Below are 15985 nucleotides of genomic sequence, written 5' to 3'. Positions count from 1 at the left end.
AGGATTTTTTTCTTTAAAAAAGGTGAATTATTTTCAATGTTAGAAAGAACATCTGTGGCTCATGCATGTAAACTGATCTGGGACATAAATGTTGGAAAGTTAATAAATGTATTTTGTGCTAGCACACAGATAAAATTTAATTTTAATTCTAGTAAAAATCTCTGAAATTTCAATTAAGAAAGCATAGAATCTAATTAAGATTTATAGTTTTATATATAAATGATATATAATAATTTATAATTATTTATAGACCATATTTTTCCATCAGAGGAGCCACAGACTATCAATCAAAAATCTAATAGAATACTGTAAAGCAGTTGTTACATATAAATATAATAAAATGAAATGGCTTTATTATATAGTAGTAACAACTTGTTAACAAATAAAATGGAAAATAATACACATTTGTTGGCAAGGATTAATGAGTTATGATTGGTGAGACTTGATTCCTCTCAATAATTAGGAGGTATAATACCAAACAAAATTGGAATAAACTACAAATTGCAGGAATACATTATTTGGTTGATCTTTCGTGTCTAAAGCTGGTATCTGACTTTTTTGTTGTGATTGATGAGTCAGTCATCTTGAGTGGCCTAACATTTCTATATTAACTTTCCTTTTGATACTGCAGTTGTTCACATGAATTGCTTTATAATTCTTAGGCAGCATGAAGGGGAGCTTGACCCTACCTACTTCTTCACAAAACTATTTCCATCTCAACCACACAAATAAAAGCGGCAATGAAAAGGAACAAACCACTGTTACGTGTAGCAATATGGATTAATATCAAAAACATTATGTTGAACAAAATAAGTCAGACACAAAGCAGTATATATTATACAATTTCATGAGTATGAGATTCAGGAACAAGCAAAACTAGTTGTATGCTATGGTCAGAGAAATCAGAATGGCGATGCCTTTAGAGATAATGGGAAGTTGACTAGAAATGAGTATAAGAGGGCTGGGCGCGGTGGCTCACGCCTGTAATCTCAGCACTTTGGGAGACCAAGGCAGGTGAATCACCTGAGGTCAGGAGTTCAAGACCAGCCTGACCAATAAGGTGAAACCCCATCTCTACTAAAAATACAAAAATACCTGGTGGCAGGTGCCTGTAGTCCCAGCTACTTGGGAGGCTGAGACAGGAGAATTGCTTGAACCTGGGGACAAAAAAAAAAAAAAAAAAAAAAAGGAAAGAAATGAGCATAAGAGAAATTTATGGGTGGTGAAAACATTCTACATCTTGATTGGGGTAGTGGTTACATTGTTGTATACCTTTGTCAAACTCTGAACTATATGGTTAAAAGGGGCACAGTTTCTTGTATATAAATTATACTTCTATCAACTATCTCAAAAAAGAATACATTTTTAGAAATCTGATTAATATGATCCCAAAAATTACATAGATCAATTCCAAAATGTAAAAATTCTAAAGAAATTAATAGCAGTTTTATTAAAATAAGGAACAAGGGAATTAATTGCATCCCTATGTGTTATGGACATTCTAGCCTTCTGTAATAACTATATTATAATTAATACTCTTGCAACAACAGCAATGACTATAAAACACACCTAGTCATAAATTTAATAAAAAAAAGAAACAGGTAAGAAAGAAGTCATCCAATTTTACTAGCAGGCATAATACAAGATCTACATAAAAGGAATGGCATACCATACTCCTAATTGAGAATACTCGGTAATGTAAATATAGCTATTTGCCCTAAATTAGTTGTATAAACTTAGCATCATTCTGATCAAATTCTAAATGGTATTTACATGTGGACATTGGCAAAATGTTTCTAAATTTTATATTTAAAAATAATTATATAGTAAGTTATATAATATAATATATAATTATAAATTATATTAATTATATAAGTTATACACTATAATATATAATATAATTATATAAATAATTATTATTAAAAAATAAAATATAATTATAAATAATTATATAAATATTTTAAAAGAAATTAAAAATTTTTAATAATGTAATTAAAAAAATTATATAGGCCGGTGGCCCTTGAACCACACTTTGGGGCCGAGGGTGGATCACAAGAGATCGAGACCATGGTGAAACCCCGTCTACTAAAAATACAAAAATTATCGGGCTGGTGGCGGGCGGAGAGGCTGAGGCAGGAGAATGGTGTGAACCCAGGAGGCGGAGCTTGCAGTGAGCCGAGATTGCTCCACTGCACTCCAGCCTCTGTCTCAAAAATAATAATAATAATAATAATAATAATAATAATAATTATTATTATTATTATTATTATTATTATATGATGAGTAAACAATAATTTTTTTAAAAATGAAAACCTGTGAAATTCATAGCACAAATTGAAATTAATTATAAAGACTCAGTAGTTAAATCCAAAGTCTCTAATGCAAAAATAGAGGAACCATCAATGAAATAGAATTCAGAGTACAGAAATATAGATATAAGTAAGTATAGGTAAACACACACCTCAGTAGTGACCAACTTTCTGGGTTTTAGCAACGAAAGTACTGTGTTCTTTTTTTATGCAGTGGAGTCTTGTGGGTTTTGTAATCAGAAAACCACAATGGCTGTCACACATGCAGAGAATTTTTCTAATCTAATTATTATTTCTCTCAAGCACCTGTCCATGGTGTTGAGCTGATTTGCCTGAGTGTCACTGTGTAAGTATGATAACTATTCCGTGGTCACCACAAATTATGTTAGTAGTACTAAAGGAAAAGCTGATAGAACCTACTGTCACTTTATTTTGCTGGTTACATGCTGTTTATTATACACGTGCTACGTTCTAGCAAAAGGATTTTCACTGTTGAGCAGTACATCAAATAAACAATTTTGGAGAATCCTATAAAGAAGCCCAAGAAAGAGAAATCTAAACTAAATAAGTGATAATTAACAGAGGCACTATTTTTTCAAATAACTGCAAGGACCGTTGAAATAGCATCAGTATTTCTTAAGTTCTATTAAAACAAATTTTACTGCCTCTCACCCACTCTTCCCATTTTTTTTTTGCAGTAATTTTACTTTTTCTCTCCTTCTCTTTCTCCTTCTTATTCTGTCAATGCTGAAGTCCCTAGAGATTTTTAGATGACATGCCTGATCACAATACAATCTTCTTAGATTAATAAACAAATTATATTACTCGTATAGTGTCTCCAAACCCTCAAACTTTGCAGTAAATTGAGGAATACAGAACTCTAATTTAATGGCCGTACTGTTGTTATTGTATGCTAAATAGAGAGTGTCCTCAAATTATTGCAATATTTAAATAGTTTCTGGTTTTATCAAAATAGAAGTGGAAATGTGCTGTGTTGGTTGTTGTCATGGGGTTTCCTCAACAGAAAATTTAGGAATAACAATGTCTATCTAGTTTCTGACATATTCCATGAGTGTGATTTTTCCTTTAATCCTCTCAATTCTACTGTGCAGATGAGGAAACTGAAGTTTAGCCAAGACCACACACATCGAGAAAGCAGAACTAACAGTATGTGAACTTTGTTCTATTTAGCTCAAAAACTAGATTGATTCTTTTTTTTCTACATAAGAAGTAATTAAAGATGAAGATAATTCTATTGAACATAAATTTATCAATTTCAATATTTAAAAAGTATGGGAGTTTAACAAAGTATCTATTTATAATCTAATTCCCTCCTATAACCACCCAAATGAGGCAACAGCATCAGAACTTAGTACAGAACATCCATTTTGGATGGAATGTACTTTAAAATAACATTCAGAGATGCTTGGCATGATCTCATTTATTGACAAATAACGTACAGTTTTTATTTTCTCTATCTTGGCTTACTAATGAGGTCCATGTTTGAGATTTCTCCTTTCATCTGATAGAAATCCGGGATATTTATGGATATGATAATAATGTGAACAATAACAAGAGTAATGGAATATTATACCACTTATGACATTTTCTAGAGGTTCTAAGTACTTATATTTTAGGTTATCTTCAGTGATTTACATGGTAGAAATTTTGTCTGATTAATTACCTATCTGTTTCTTTGTTTGAGATGGAGTCTCAACACTCAGGCTGGAGTGCGCTGGTGCAATCCCGGCTCACTGCAACCTCTGCCTCCCTGGTTCAAGTGATTCTCCTGCCTCAGCCTCCCGAGTAGCTGGGATTACAAGTGCGCCACCACACCCGGCTAATTTTTGTATTTTTAGTAGAGACGGGGTTTCACCATGTTGGCCAGGCTGGTGTTGAACTCCTGACCTCAAGTGATCCACCCACCTCGGCCTCCCAAAGTGTTGGGATTACAGGCATGAGCCACTGCACCCAGGCATTACCTCCTATTTTGGATGAAAACCAGCTTTTCCTTTTACTGTTGCACATTACAACATTTTTCAAAAACTCTTTCTGTTGTGCAGATAGAAAAATGGAATTTTTCCTTTGACTTATTTTTGAGATTTTACCTGCAAATGGGAATAGGAGTAGGCACTACTCCAGGACTGCACTCCTGGAAGATGTGGTTACACAACAAAGCCTCAGCAGCTGGCCGGCAGACTGGGCTCACTACTTTCAGTTCATTCCAGGCCGTGTGGACCAGTAGCTCTTGGGCCTCCTCAGGGTCCGCATAGGAGGTGTTGAGAAAAACAAGAGCATCTTTTGCCAGGACTGCATTACACACCTCCCCTCTGTACTGGGCGCAGTAGCCTTTGTTATCTTTCTGTGGTTTACTGAAAGAAGAAATGAACAACATTTCTAATCACATGCTATTTCTTGGCATTCATTCTGCTTTTCTTTTCTTTCTTTCTTTTTTTTTTGGTTTTCACATCTGTGTCACAGAAATAGGAGAAAATTGTACTAGCAAATTGGTTGACATGTTCCATTTGAATATTGTCTTCATTTCCAGCTGCAATTATATCATCTCTAGCTACTCCACAGGGCTATTGAGAAGGCCAAATGTGACGATAGATGGTGGAAAGCTTTGGGAACTATCAAGGACTGAATAGATTTGGGTATTTTTATTATTTTACATTATAAATAGAATCCGACTACTCTTAGTTAATAAGCTGATATAAGCAAAGATGCATCTGGAAGACATTTCATCATGATGGTTAACAAATAATTGAGCATAATAATAATTGCTCTCAGCTAAAAAGTTTGCAGCTTTAAGAACACAGTTTATTTATGTGTTATGATAGTTTACCTTAATTTTTGACAACATATACATCTTTGCAACACCTTCCATACTCAGATTCTCTCACTCACACATCTTCCCAGAATTCCATTAAAGAAAAAGAAAGTGATGTAGGGAGGAGAAAGCAGAAATATGGCTTCCAGAGGAGCCAAGTAGCACCTTCAGCTTTGCTGTTTTCTCATCATGTCTCATCACACGGAAAGTCAACCAGTCACCCAGTGCCTCACTGATCTATTCTGTTGAGTGATATAAGTAATTACTCTGAACTTGGATTATTGTGTGTTAATGGGCCATATATCAGAGAGAAACCTGTAAATGCTAGTGCTAGCACAAACATAGGATTAAAAACTCATCTGCTATAATAACTGAAGACAATTGGGAGAATGGAAAATGCTGCTGGTACTCTCTTCACACATCTACTTGTTCCCTTAATGTAATGCTGGGAATCATAACAACTCATATACTCACCTGACAAACATATTGAATACCTATTATGTGTAGGCACTGTGATGGTCTCAGTATATTCTTATGCCTTCTATCAGATCTTCCATAGTGTTAGTAATGAAAGAAGACTCTTAAGTTGTATTCTCATTTAGATTTGTACAACTATTGAATTTAGTTTTTCATTGTCTTTATATAAAGAATTTAAAGTAAGAAAATTAAACAAATTAGAATTTGTGTCAAATTTTAAAATTGTTACATGACCCCAATTGAATTTAAAAAATTGATACTATAATTACATACCATCACTGGCAGGTCTTTAAAGCAAATTCATTAGAACGAGATATAATACATTCAGGTAAAACAATGAACTTCCAAGAAACACAGCTATACTTTAAAACAATATTTTGTAGTATAGAGTCTTCCTTTAATTCATACTGGCCTTTTTCTAATTAGCCAACATGATTTTTACTGTATCCCTTTGTTTGTTGGGGATATTTAAAATGAAGGCCTTGAATAAGAAAGCACAAAACCCCATGAAAACTTTCTCAAGGTAAAGGTGAGAAAACCCCCAGAGAAAATTAAACAGAAACAAGGATGCTGTTGTTGAGGCTCAGTAAACGACACCCCAAAGTGAAGGCCTAAGAAGCAGCCTCAGAAACAGACCTTCTGCCCTCCTGTCTCTCCTCTCTCTCCTCTCTTTCTTCCCTGAGGCAAACCTTAGTCACTAGAATCCCTCTTCTCCGAGGCAGATCATAGACACCAGAACGCCTTTTCCTCAAGGCCAGCCATAAAACCTAAACATTTACTCTACCCACCCCCAGGTTTTCTGTGTAACACCTGGACATGAAGAAATTCAGACCCTCATTCCAGAGGGATCCTACCTCTTGCCTGGGAGGAGGGAGTGCTGCTCAGAGGGGCTGAGAAAAATCTGAACAGGCAGGATGCGCTAGTTTCCCCACTCAGCCTGTTAGCATTAGATCATACCGTTTGTGTCTAATCATATTTCTACACAGCTGTTCATACTTCATTGAACCTAAGCATAAAAATGGATTGCTTTGGCTGAGTGTGGTGGCTCACACCTGTAATCCCAGCACTGTGGGAGGCCAAGGTGGGTGGATCACCTGAGGTCAGGAGTTTGAGACCAGCCTGGCCGACATGGAGAAACCAAGTCTCTACTAAAAATATAAAAATTAGCTGGGTGTGGTGGCAGACATCTGTAATCCCAGCTACTCGGGGGGCTGAGGCAGGAGAATCACTTGAATCTGGGAGGCAGAGGTTGCAGTGAGCTGAGATTGCACCTCCGCACTCCAGCCTGGGTGACAGAGTGAGACTCTGTCTCAAAAAAAAAAAAAAGGATTGCTTCCCCTGTATCTGGAGTCTTCATTCTGAAGGGTCCCATGTTGTGTAAAACTGTGATCAAACACATTTGTTATGCTCTTCTCTTGTTAACCAGTCATTGTTATATAGGTGTCAGCCATGACTGTTAGGATGGGAAGGAAAGGAATTAAAACCCAACCAGCTTCTACACTGTGCTTTAAGAAACTATATAATAAGGAGTAACCAGAAATATCTCAAACTGGTTTACAAAATGGTCTCACATGTTGATGTAATATCTTGGTATAAAGGCGGATGAATAAGAGCATGTGTGATCCTTTACACTTAATAGAAAAAACTCCACCATGTAAAAATTAAATATTTCTCAGTGTCTCTGAGCTGAGAATTATTCATGCAGGTTTTGCTGTCGTGTGTTAACTATTCAATGATGCTGTTACTCATTTTCCATGAGTATTTTTAAAAATAATAGACATTCATGATGTTTCCTTTAATTATACATCAAAACACACTTTTTAAAGAAAATGGAAACTAAGAAAAAGTACACAAAAGAAAAATTAATGAAAATAGCTTCAGAGATAAGGACTACTAACAATCAACTAGCAATGAACCCCTCTGTCTGAATTTCTGCTAGTATTGAATCCTCATTAGTTTTACAGCATTAAGTATATAATGCAAAATAAAAATGAAAAAGAAAAAAAGACAATAGGTTTTGAATAGAAATAAGAAGATCTTGGTTTTAATTTTGCTTTTTCTTCCTAACAGCTTGATGACCACTAGCCTATACAAACCCTTTATGTGCTGGGAAAAAACATACACATACAAAGTATATGATTATTATTAGTTTGCTACATTTCATTTCTATGATGTTCCTGGAATGATTAAGGACCTGGCTTTGGTATTATATCGGTGCTTGGATTAGCTCTAAAAGGTAAGGCACACACAAGGCCGACTATCTACCTATCTATCTATCTATCTATCTATCTATCTATCTATCTATCTATCTATCTAAATTTATATATATCTGAATTTGTTTATCTATCAACTACCTATAGTTTCAGTGTTGCAACCACTTCCTTTTCCTCTCCTCTTGTGCAGAAATATAAGCCTTAAATTTTAAACAGTGATCAAATTTTAGATGCAAGACACAGAGGCCAATTGGGACATTTTGTCCCTCAACCCCCTACATCTATCACTTCAAATATTTTTAAAAGGAGCTCATGGCAAGAACTGGGGAATGAGATAAATGCAAATAATTTCCACTGGCGTCTTCTGTTGTCTTTTATAAGTGACAAGACTCCCCCATGTCCAGCTAAAGTTGTGTTTCTTTGCCTGCAGTTCGTGGGACTGCTGATGGGGCAACACTAGAAGCAGCTGGTCCTGTTGCTCATTAGAACAGTTTGACAGAGGTCGCAGGGATCCGTTCACAGAATGCTGGTTATTTCGGAATGATCAGCCAGACTAGCTTCTGAAAACACTAGTTAATATTGCACGTGGAGCCACTCCCTCTCCTGCCTCCTTACAATATAAACTCAGTTGACTTCCCTTTCAGTAAAGTTCCCTTTCTTGTAGAGGTAATAATGAATATTTGATCTCAGATCTCCTGTTCAACTTCTTTTATAACAGACAACCCTATGTGGTCAAAGGGAGTAGGTAAAGAATTCTCACTGCACCTCTTACTCCTATTTCTCTCTACTTTGAAATGTATGAATCACATTCAATAGAACATTTTAAAATGTTATCTTCAAGTTTCTCTGAGGGAAATGTCTACTCCCTTCGAACACATAATACTTTGTCCCAAGGGCATTCCAGATGACCAGCCATGGCATGTTTGCGTTATGACAATCCCACGACTCTAATGGAAACTCCACACCTTACTTCCCTCCCTCCCTAGCACAGGCACACTTGACAGCTGTACCTCTCCTCTGCTTCAGACAAATCTTCCCTTTTTTAGCAACTGCCTTACCTCTCCTTGAGCATTCCCAACAAAGGTAATGACAGATTCTGTGCTACTTCCAACCTTCAAAGCAAACGAGAACTGTTTCTGTTCTTTCGTGTCTAGTGTCTTTGTATATGATTTATTCTCCAACGCAGGGGTCAGCAAGTACAACCCACAGGACAAATTCGGCCTGCTGCCTGTTTTTTCAGAAGGAGGGTTATTAAGTGGCACTTTTATTAATTTTAGTTTAGATAAACTTTATTCTGCTAAGGTAGTAGCTCCAAAATCATTGATAAAAATTATTAAAGCAACATTTAGATTAAAAAATGGACTAAGAATTTTTTTCTTTTTTTTGAACTAAGAATTTTTGATACCACATTAACACATTGGAATGCAGTCAATTATGACAAATCACTATCCCATATACTTAAAACTGGTTTAATTTTTCATATAATGTGTATCATGATTTTCACTGCTTTTCCGAGCAATATATACATCCAAATGGTTATTCCTTAAGACTTTTTTAACAGTAAAACTTTCTTTAAAAAGTGTTTTTAGCTAAAAAAAAACTTTTTTTATTGTGTACTACATGATGTTTTAAAACATGTACGCATTGTGGGATGACTAAATTGAGCTAATTAACAAATGCATTACCTCACATACTTACCATTTTCTTATGAGAACACTTAAAATCTATTCTCAGTGATTGTCAAGAATACAATACATTGTTATTAATGATAGTCACTGTATTGTACTCCAAATCTCTTGAACTTATTTTTGCTAGCTAACCAAAATTTTGCATCCTGCTGCCTGTTTTTAAATGTAGCCTATGTGCTAAGAATGCTGCCTTAAAATTAATTACACTCCATAGAGTTTTATGAAGATCAGTTTTAAAAGGACTGCAAATAAAACACTGTAAGTTGCAAAAGGTTATATTGCAAGGGATACCTTCTTACATATAGGTTAGAGCTATAAGGGAGAGTTTGGCAGTTCTGGGTTCCATTTCTAACTTTATCATTTACTAGCTGTGTAAGCCACTTGAACTCTCCGGTTCAAAGAAACTTTCTTAGGTTTTTTTTTTTTTTTTCTGTAAAATAGAGATAACAGTAATACCTATTCCATGGGGATGTCTTGAAGATAAATTTAAATAATGCATGTGAAGCTCAGCACAGTGCCTGATCCATAGTAAGTATTCAATAGAGGTTACCTGTCTTTCACTTCATCTTACTTACTAAAAGGGTTAGAAATTAGAAAGTTTCTAAAATGTTACAGTGCTCAGCAAATAGTAAACACTCAATAAATGGCATGTCAAATAACAAAAACAAAACACACTCCACTGCACTCCAGCCTGGGCAACACAAGACCCTCTCACAAACAAAAACAAACGAAATCCCTACAAAACAAAACATTGGAAACACTGGTACAATAACAGTTTCTTACCTCCATTCTATTAACAGGAAAGGAAGTTCCCACAGGAAGTCAAATTAAGGGGGAAAAGAAAGAACGTTAGTACATTTTCATCTTATGCTTTGGATGAGATTGTTTTGATACTACTGATCTCTAAGTTTCTGAAAAGTTTTCCGCTTCTGCTAGGAGGCCAGATGCTGCATTAATGGGCAGATTCAGAGGAAATAAAGAAAATATTGATATCTTTAGGAAGCGGGTTCTTTTCAAACTGAGTCAATCATGGGTAACATCTACCAAGGCAATATCTAAGCTCAGAATTTCCCTCCATTAGCTACCCAGGGACTTTACATTAAGAAAGCAAGATGCGGAGGTTAACAGAGAAGATGCACAAAGTAGACTTAGAGGGAAAAAAAATAGAAAAAGAAGAAGGAGAATGAGAAAAGAAAAGAACATGCAGAAGAGAGAGGGTAGAAGAGAAAGTAGGAAGTAGGCAATGGTTGTTCTCATAGACCTGGCTGCCTCAGGGGTGTGTGCCCTGGGTAGCTGTATGGCATCTGCACTCAGAAGGGCCTCGGGCTTAATTTAATGTTCTGCTGTCCGTACCTTGAAATCCTTACTGTTTTTTGAACACCTAGCCCTGCAAATTTTGTAGCTGCCCATGCTCACGGATGTAAAAACTCAGGGCTCTGAGGAAACTGTGCCTCTCTCCTCTGGTGGTATGTGATTCCCAGGACAAACGGCCCCAACTCAGACTCTCCCAAGGCATGAGAATCCCGGCAAGGCTGTGATATAACCAGCATTTCTGAATTACTCCATTTTCTTTCTTGTAAATTAAAAACTTCACACTCTTTACCAAGTGCTTTATGGTTACTTCGTCCTGTCCTCTCAACCCTCATTATGAAAATAAACAGTAAAATATATGCTTTGTCTAATACTAATTTGCCATATTAAAATTTCTCCTAATGTTGAGGTGTAACTCCCTTTTGAAGGTTTTAGATCCATTTGGGTGTTATTTTTGGGGGGATTTTTAAGGGATGTAACATGAATTTCTCTGAGAGGTCAATCTTCTTAAAATACAATGAGCTTGTATTTCTAATCATTCTCTTTTAGATTTGTGAGGGTTGGTAACTACAAGGTTTTTATAACTTTGAGTGTATGACTTTTTTGAATCTTTGTGAGCTTTTTATTCAATGATTCTGAAGAATATTTTAACTTCGATTTTAGGTTCGGGGGTACATATTCAGGTTTGTTATGTAGGTAAACTTGTGACTCGGGAGTTTGGTGTATAGATTATTTCATCACCTGTGTACTAAGCATAGTGCCCGAAAGTTGTTCTATTTTTTTTTTTCCTAATCTTCTCCTTTCTCCAACCCTCTACCCTCAAGAAGATCCCAGTGTCTGTTGTTCCCCTCTTTCTGTCCATGTATTCTCATTATTTAGCTCCCACTTATAAGTGGGAACATGCAGTATTTAGTTTTCTGTTCCTGCATTAGTTTGCTAAGGATAGTGGCTTCCAGTTCCATACATGTTCCTGCAAAGGACATGATCTTATTATTTTTTATGACCACATAGTATTCCATGGTGTATATGTGCCATATTTTCTTTGTCCAATCTGTCATTGATAGGCATTTAGGTTGATTCCACATCTTTGCTATTATGAATAGTGCTGCAACGAACATTTGCATGCATGTGTCTTTGTGGTAGACTGATTTATATTCCTTTGAATATATGCTCAGAGTGCGATTGCCGGGTCTGATGGTAGTTCTGTTTCCAGTTATCTTAGGACTTACCACATTGCTTTCCACAGTGGTTGAACTAATTTACACCACCAGCAGCAGTGTATAAGAGTTCCCTTTTCTCAGCAACCTCGCCAGTATCTGTTATTGTTTTACTTTCTATTTCTTTTGAGGCGGAGTCTCACTGTGTTGCCCAGGAGGGAGTGCAGTGGCATGATTTTGGCTCACTGCAGCCTCCACCTCACGGGTTCAAGTGATTTTCCTGCCTCAGCCTCCCAAGTAGCTGGGATTACAGGCATGTGCCACCACACCTGGCTAACTTTTGGATTTCTAGTAGAGATGAGGTTTTGCCATGTTGTCCAGGCCGGTCTCGAACAGCATGTGTTATTTTTTGACTTTTGAATAATAGCCACTCTAACTGGAGTGAGCTGGTATCTCACTGTGGTTTTGATTTGCATTTCTCTAATGATTAGTGATATTGAGCATTTTTTCATATGCTTGTTGGCTGCATGTATGTCTTCTTTTCAAAAGTGTCTGTTTATGTCCTTTGCTCACTTTTAAATGAGGTTGTTTTTATGCTTGTATGTATAATTTCCTTGTAGATTCTGAATATTAGACCTTTGTCAGACGTATGGTTTGTAAATATTTTCCCCATTCTATAAGTTGCCTGTTTACTCTGTTGATAGTTTCTTTTGCTATGCAGAAGCTCTTAAGTTTAATTAAGTTCCATTTGTCAGATTTTGCTTTGGCTGCAATTGCTTTTGGCATTTTCATCATGAAATCTTTGCCAGTTCCTATGTCCAAAATGGTATTTCCTAAGTTATCTTTTGGGTTTACCATTTTAGGTTTTACATTTAGGTCTATAGTCCATCTTGAGTTGATTTTTGTATATGCTGTAAGGTAGGGATCCAGCTTCAATCTTCTACACATGGCTAGCCAGCTATCACAGCACCATTTATTAAATAGGGATTATTTCCCCATTGCTTGTTTTTGCCAGCTTTGCCTAAGACTAGATGGTTGTAAGTGTGTGGTTTTATTTCTGAGCTGTTTACTCTCCTCCAGTGGTCTATGTGTCTGTTTTTGTACCAGTACCGTGCTGTTTTGGTTACTGTAGCCCTGTAGTATAGTTTGAAGTCAGAGAGCGGGATTCCTCCAGTTTTGTTCTTTTTGTTTAGGGTTGCTTTGGCTGTTTGGGCCCTTTTTTCATTCTATATGAATTTTAGAATAATTTTTTTCTAGTTCTGTGAAGAATGTCATTGGTTGTTTGATAGCAATAGCATTGAATCTATAAATTGCTTTAGGCACATTGAGCAATGTTTTGTAATTCTTATTGCAGAGATCTTTCACCTCCCTGGTTAGCTGTATTCCTAGGTATTTATTCTTTTGTGGCAATTGTGAATGGGATTGTGTTTCTGATTTGGCTTGGTGATTCTTGGTATATAGGAATTTACTGATTTTTTTACGTTAATTTTGTACCTGAAACTTTGCTGATGTTGCTTAACAGCTCAAGGAGCTTTTGGGCAGAGACTGTGGGGTTTTCTAGATATAGAATCATGTTACCTGCAAACAGGGATACTTTGAGTTCCCCTCTTCCTATTTGGATGCCTTTTATTTCTTTCCCTTGTCTGATTGCTATGGCCAGGGCTTCTAATACTATGTTGAATAGGAGTGGTGAGAGTGGGCATCCTTGTCTTATTCTGGTTTTCAAGGGGAATACTTCCAGCTTTTGCCCATTCAGTATGTTGGCTCTGTGAAACCAGTTTCTTTACTTCAGCAGAGCTTTATCAGGTTTTGGCAGAATGGAAAAGTCGTCATAGAGGATATTAATTTGTTAACACTCCAGTGGCATTTTGAAAATTGTTTTTCAAAATTTTGTGATTCTTACTATAAATTCATTTGGAAATGATGCATCATTTTGCATTTTAAAACTTTATCAATTAGGGCCAGGCATGGTGGCTCGTGCCTATAATTCCAGCACTTTGGGAGGCCCAGGCAGGAGGATCATTTGAGCCCAGGAATTCAAGACTAGTCTGAGCAACATGGTGAAACTCCTTCTTTACAAAAAAATACAAAAATTAGCTGGGCGTTATGGCACACACCTGTAGTCCCAGCTACTTGGGAGGCTATGGCAGGAGGATCACTTGAGCTCAGGCAGAGGCTGCAATGAGCCGAGATCACACACCACTGCACTCCAACTTGGGAGGAAGAGAGAGAGAGAGACTCTGTCTCAAAACAAAACAAAATAAAACCTTTATCAATTAGATATCTTGATAAATAACATGGAATGGTGATCAAAAGAGGGACCCATTTTTCTTTATTCTTTTAAAATATGAATACCTCACTAAACAGAAATGAGCTCTGAGAGTATGCTAATTTGGTTAATGCATACATGTGTATATATATATATATATGTATATATATGTATATATATGTATATATATATACATATACATACATGTAGAGTTCATAGACTCATAATAAAGGAAAGTAGCAAGGAGGCAATAATAATCAAAAGATTCATTTTTTAATGGAATAAATTTCATTCCACTAAATATTTTTAGCAGAAATTCAAAATTGTAAAGAAATAGACTTTTTTTTGACAAATTGGCTAAAGAATAATGCAAGTGTTCAAAATGACTGGAACAGAAAAAGACAGTCACAACAATATGTAACAATCTCATGATTCCCTATATGTGATAAAGTATTTGCAATACAAAAATAAGTCATAAATACTCAGCCATATTATTTGGTAAATCAATCTTTCTTTCTTTCTTTCTTTCTTTCTTTCTTTCTTTCTTTCTTTCTTTCTTTCTTTCTTCTTTCTTTTTTTTTCGAGACAGAGTCTCACTCTGTTGCCCAGGCTGGAGCTCAGTGGCACAATCTTGGCTCACTGCAACCTTTGCCTCCTGGGTTCAAGCGATTATCCTGCTTCAGCCTCCTGAGTAGCTGGGACTACAGGCACCTGCCACCCTGCCTGGCTAATTTTTGTATTTTTAGTAGAGATAGGGTATCACCATGTTGGCGAGGCTAGTGTCTAACTCCCGACCTCAAATTATCCACCTGCCTGGGCCTCCCAAAGTGCTGGGATACAGGCATGAGCCACTGTATCTGGCCAATATTTCATTTTTAATTCTGAATTTTCAACATTAGATGCAATAGTCATCAGGCTGACTGAAATTGAGTTAAGTGAGTTAAGGCAAACTGGTTTTAGAAGTTCATTCTGGGTGAATTAGTCTATTATAAATGTACTGAATTAATCCCATCAAAACACCAGTATTTTCATTTCAACTACTCACAGCATGGACCCCCTTGTATTTATTTATTTTTCCATCAGTAGTTGGCATGCCCTCAAAAAGTAAGACAAATGATTGTAGGAAATATGTAAACACACACACACAGACAAACACACGTAGGAAATATGTAAACACACACACAGACACACACACACACACACACACACAACTTGACATTTTTCCTTGGAATTTACTAAAAGGCACAATCACCCCAACCTTTGTTGCAATTTGTAGGCCCTATAACCAGACAAATAGCTTTGGTTCTCAGCCTTCAAATAAAGATGAAGTGCATCTCAGCAAATATAAGGGGAAAGGGGATGAGTTATTTCCCTAGATCTTCTGATTCTTGAATGATACAATATAAATGATAACAACACATCTCATAGAATGATTTTTCAACTGCCTAAGAATTAAGAGACTAGGACTCAGAGACAAGGAAAGCGTTTGTTTTGTCTTTTTTTTTTTTTAATACTATTACTGTCTAAAATGAATTGCAACAATCTGAGGGCAGAGAGAGAGGGTCCAGGAGTAGAGCTCCCCACCATTGGGATGGTAGGGACATGGGACATTCCTGTGTGTTCAGTGGATGCTATGAAGGTAGCTAAGTTACCAAGAAGACTGGACACCAGACAAAGAACCCCAGTCGTAAGCCATTGCAGGTTACCTCAATAGGGATTGATATCAAGGAC

The 15985-nt window shown here is 36.3% G+C and overlaps 1 protein-coding gene across 4 annotated transcripts in view; it reads right to left on the bottom strand.

The window, feature by feature from the left end:
• Positions 1-15985, bottom strand: part of MUSK (muscle associated receptor tyrosine kinase) — a 131573-nt gene that overhangs the window by 29606 nt on the left and 85982 nt on the right. For 2 of the 4 annotated variants that reach the window (XM_032162681.1, XM_032162684.2), the window contains 2 exons: positions 10301-10307; positions 4418-4681 (listed from right to left, as the gene is read on the bottom strand). In XM_032162681.1, coding sequence (XP_032018572.1) covers positions 4418-4681; positions 10301-10307 — 271 coding nt within the window. The remainder of the gene's footprint in view (positions 1-4417; positions 4682-10300; positions 10308-15985) is intronic. The other 2 variants (XM_032162682.1, XM_032162683.1) reach the window with 1 other exon arrangement.

This window comes from Hylobates moloch, unplaced genomic scaffold (genome assembly GCF_009828535.3).
Source record: "Hylobates moloch isolate HMO894 unplaced genomic scaffold, HMol_V3 SCAFFOLD_10, whole genome shotgun sequence".
In the NCBI taxonomy this organism is placed as follows: domain Eukaryota; kingdom Metazoa; phylum Chordata; class Mammalia; order Primates; family Hylobatidae; genus Hylobates; species Hylobates moloch.
Note: the sequence above shows the minus strand (reverse complement) of the source record. Positions and strands in the feature narration are given on the sequence as shown.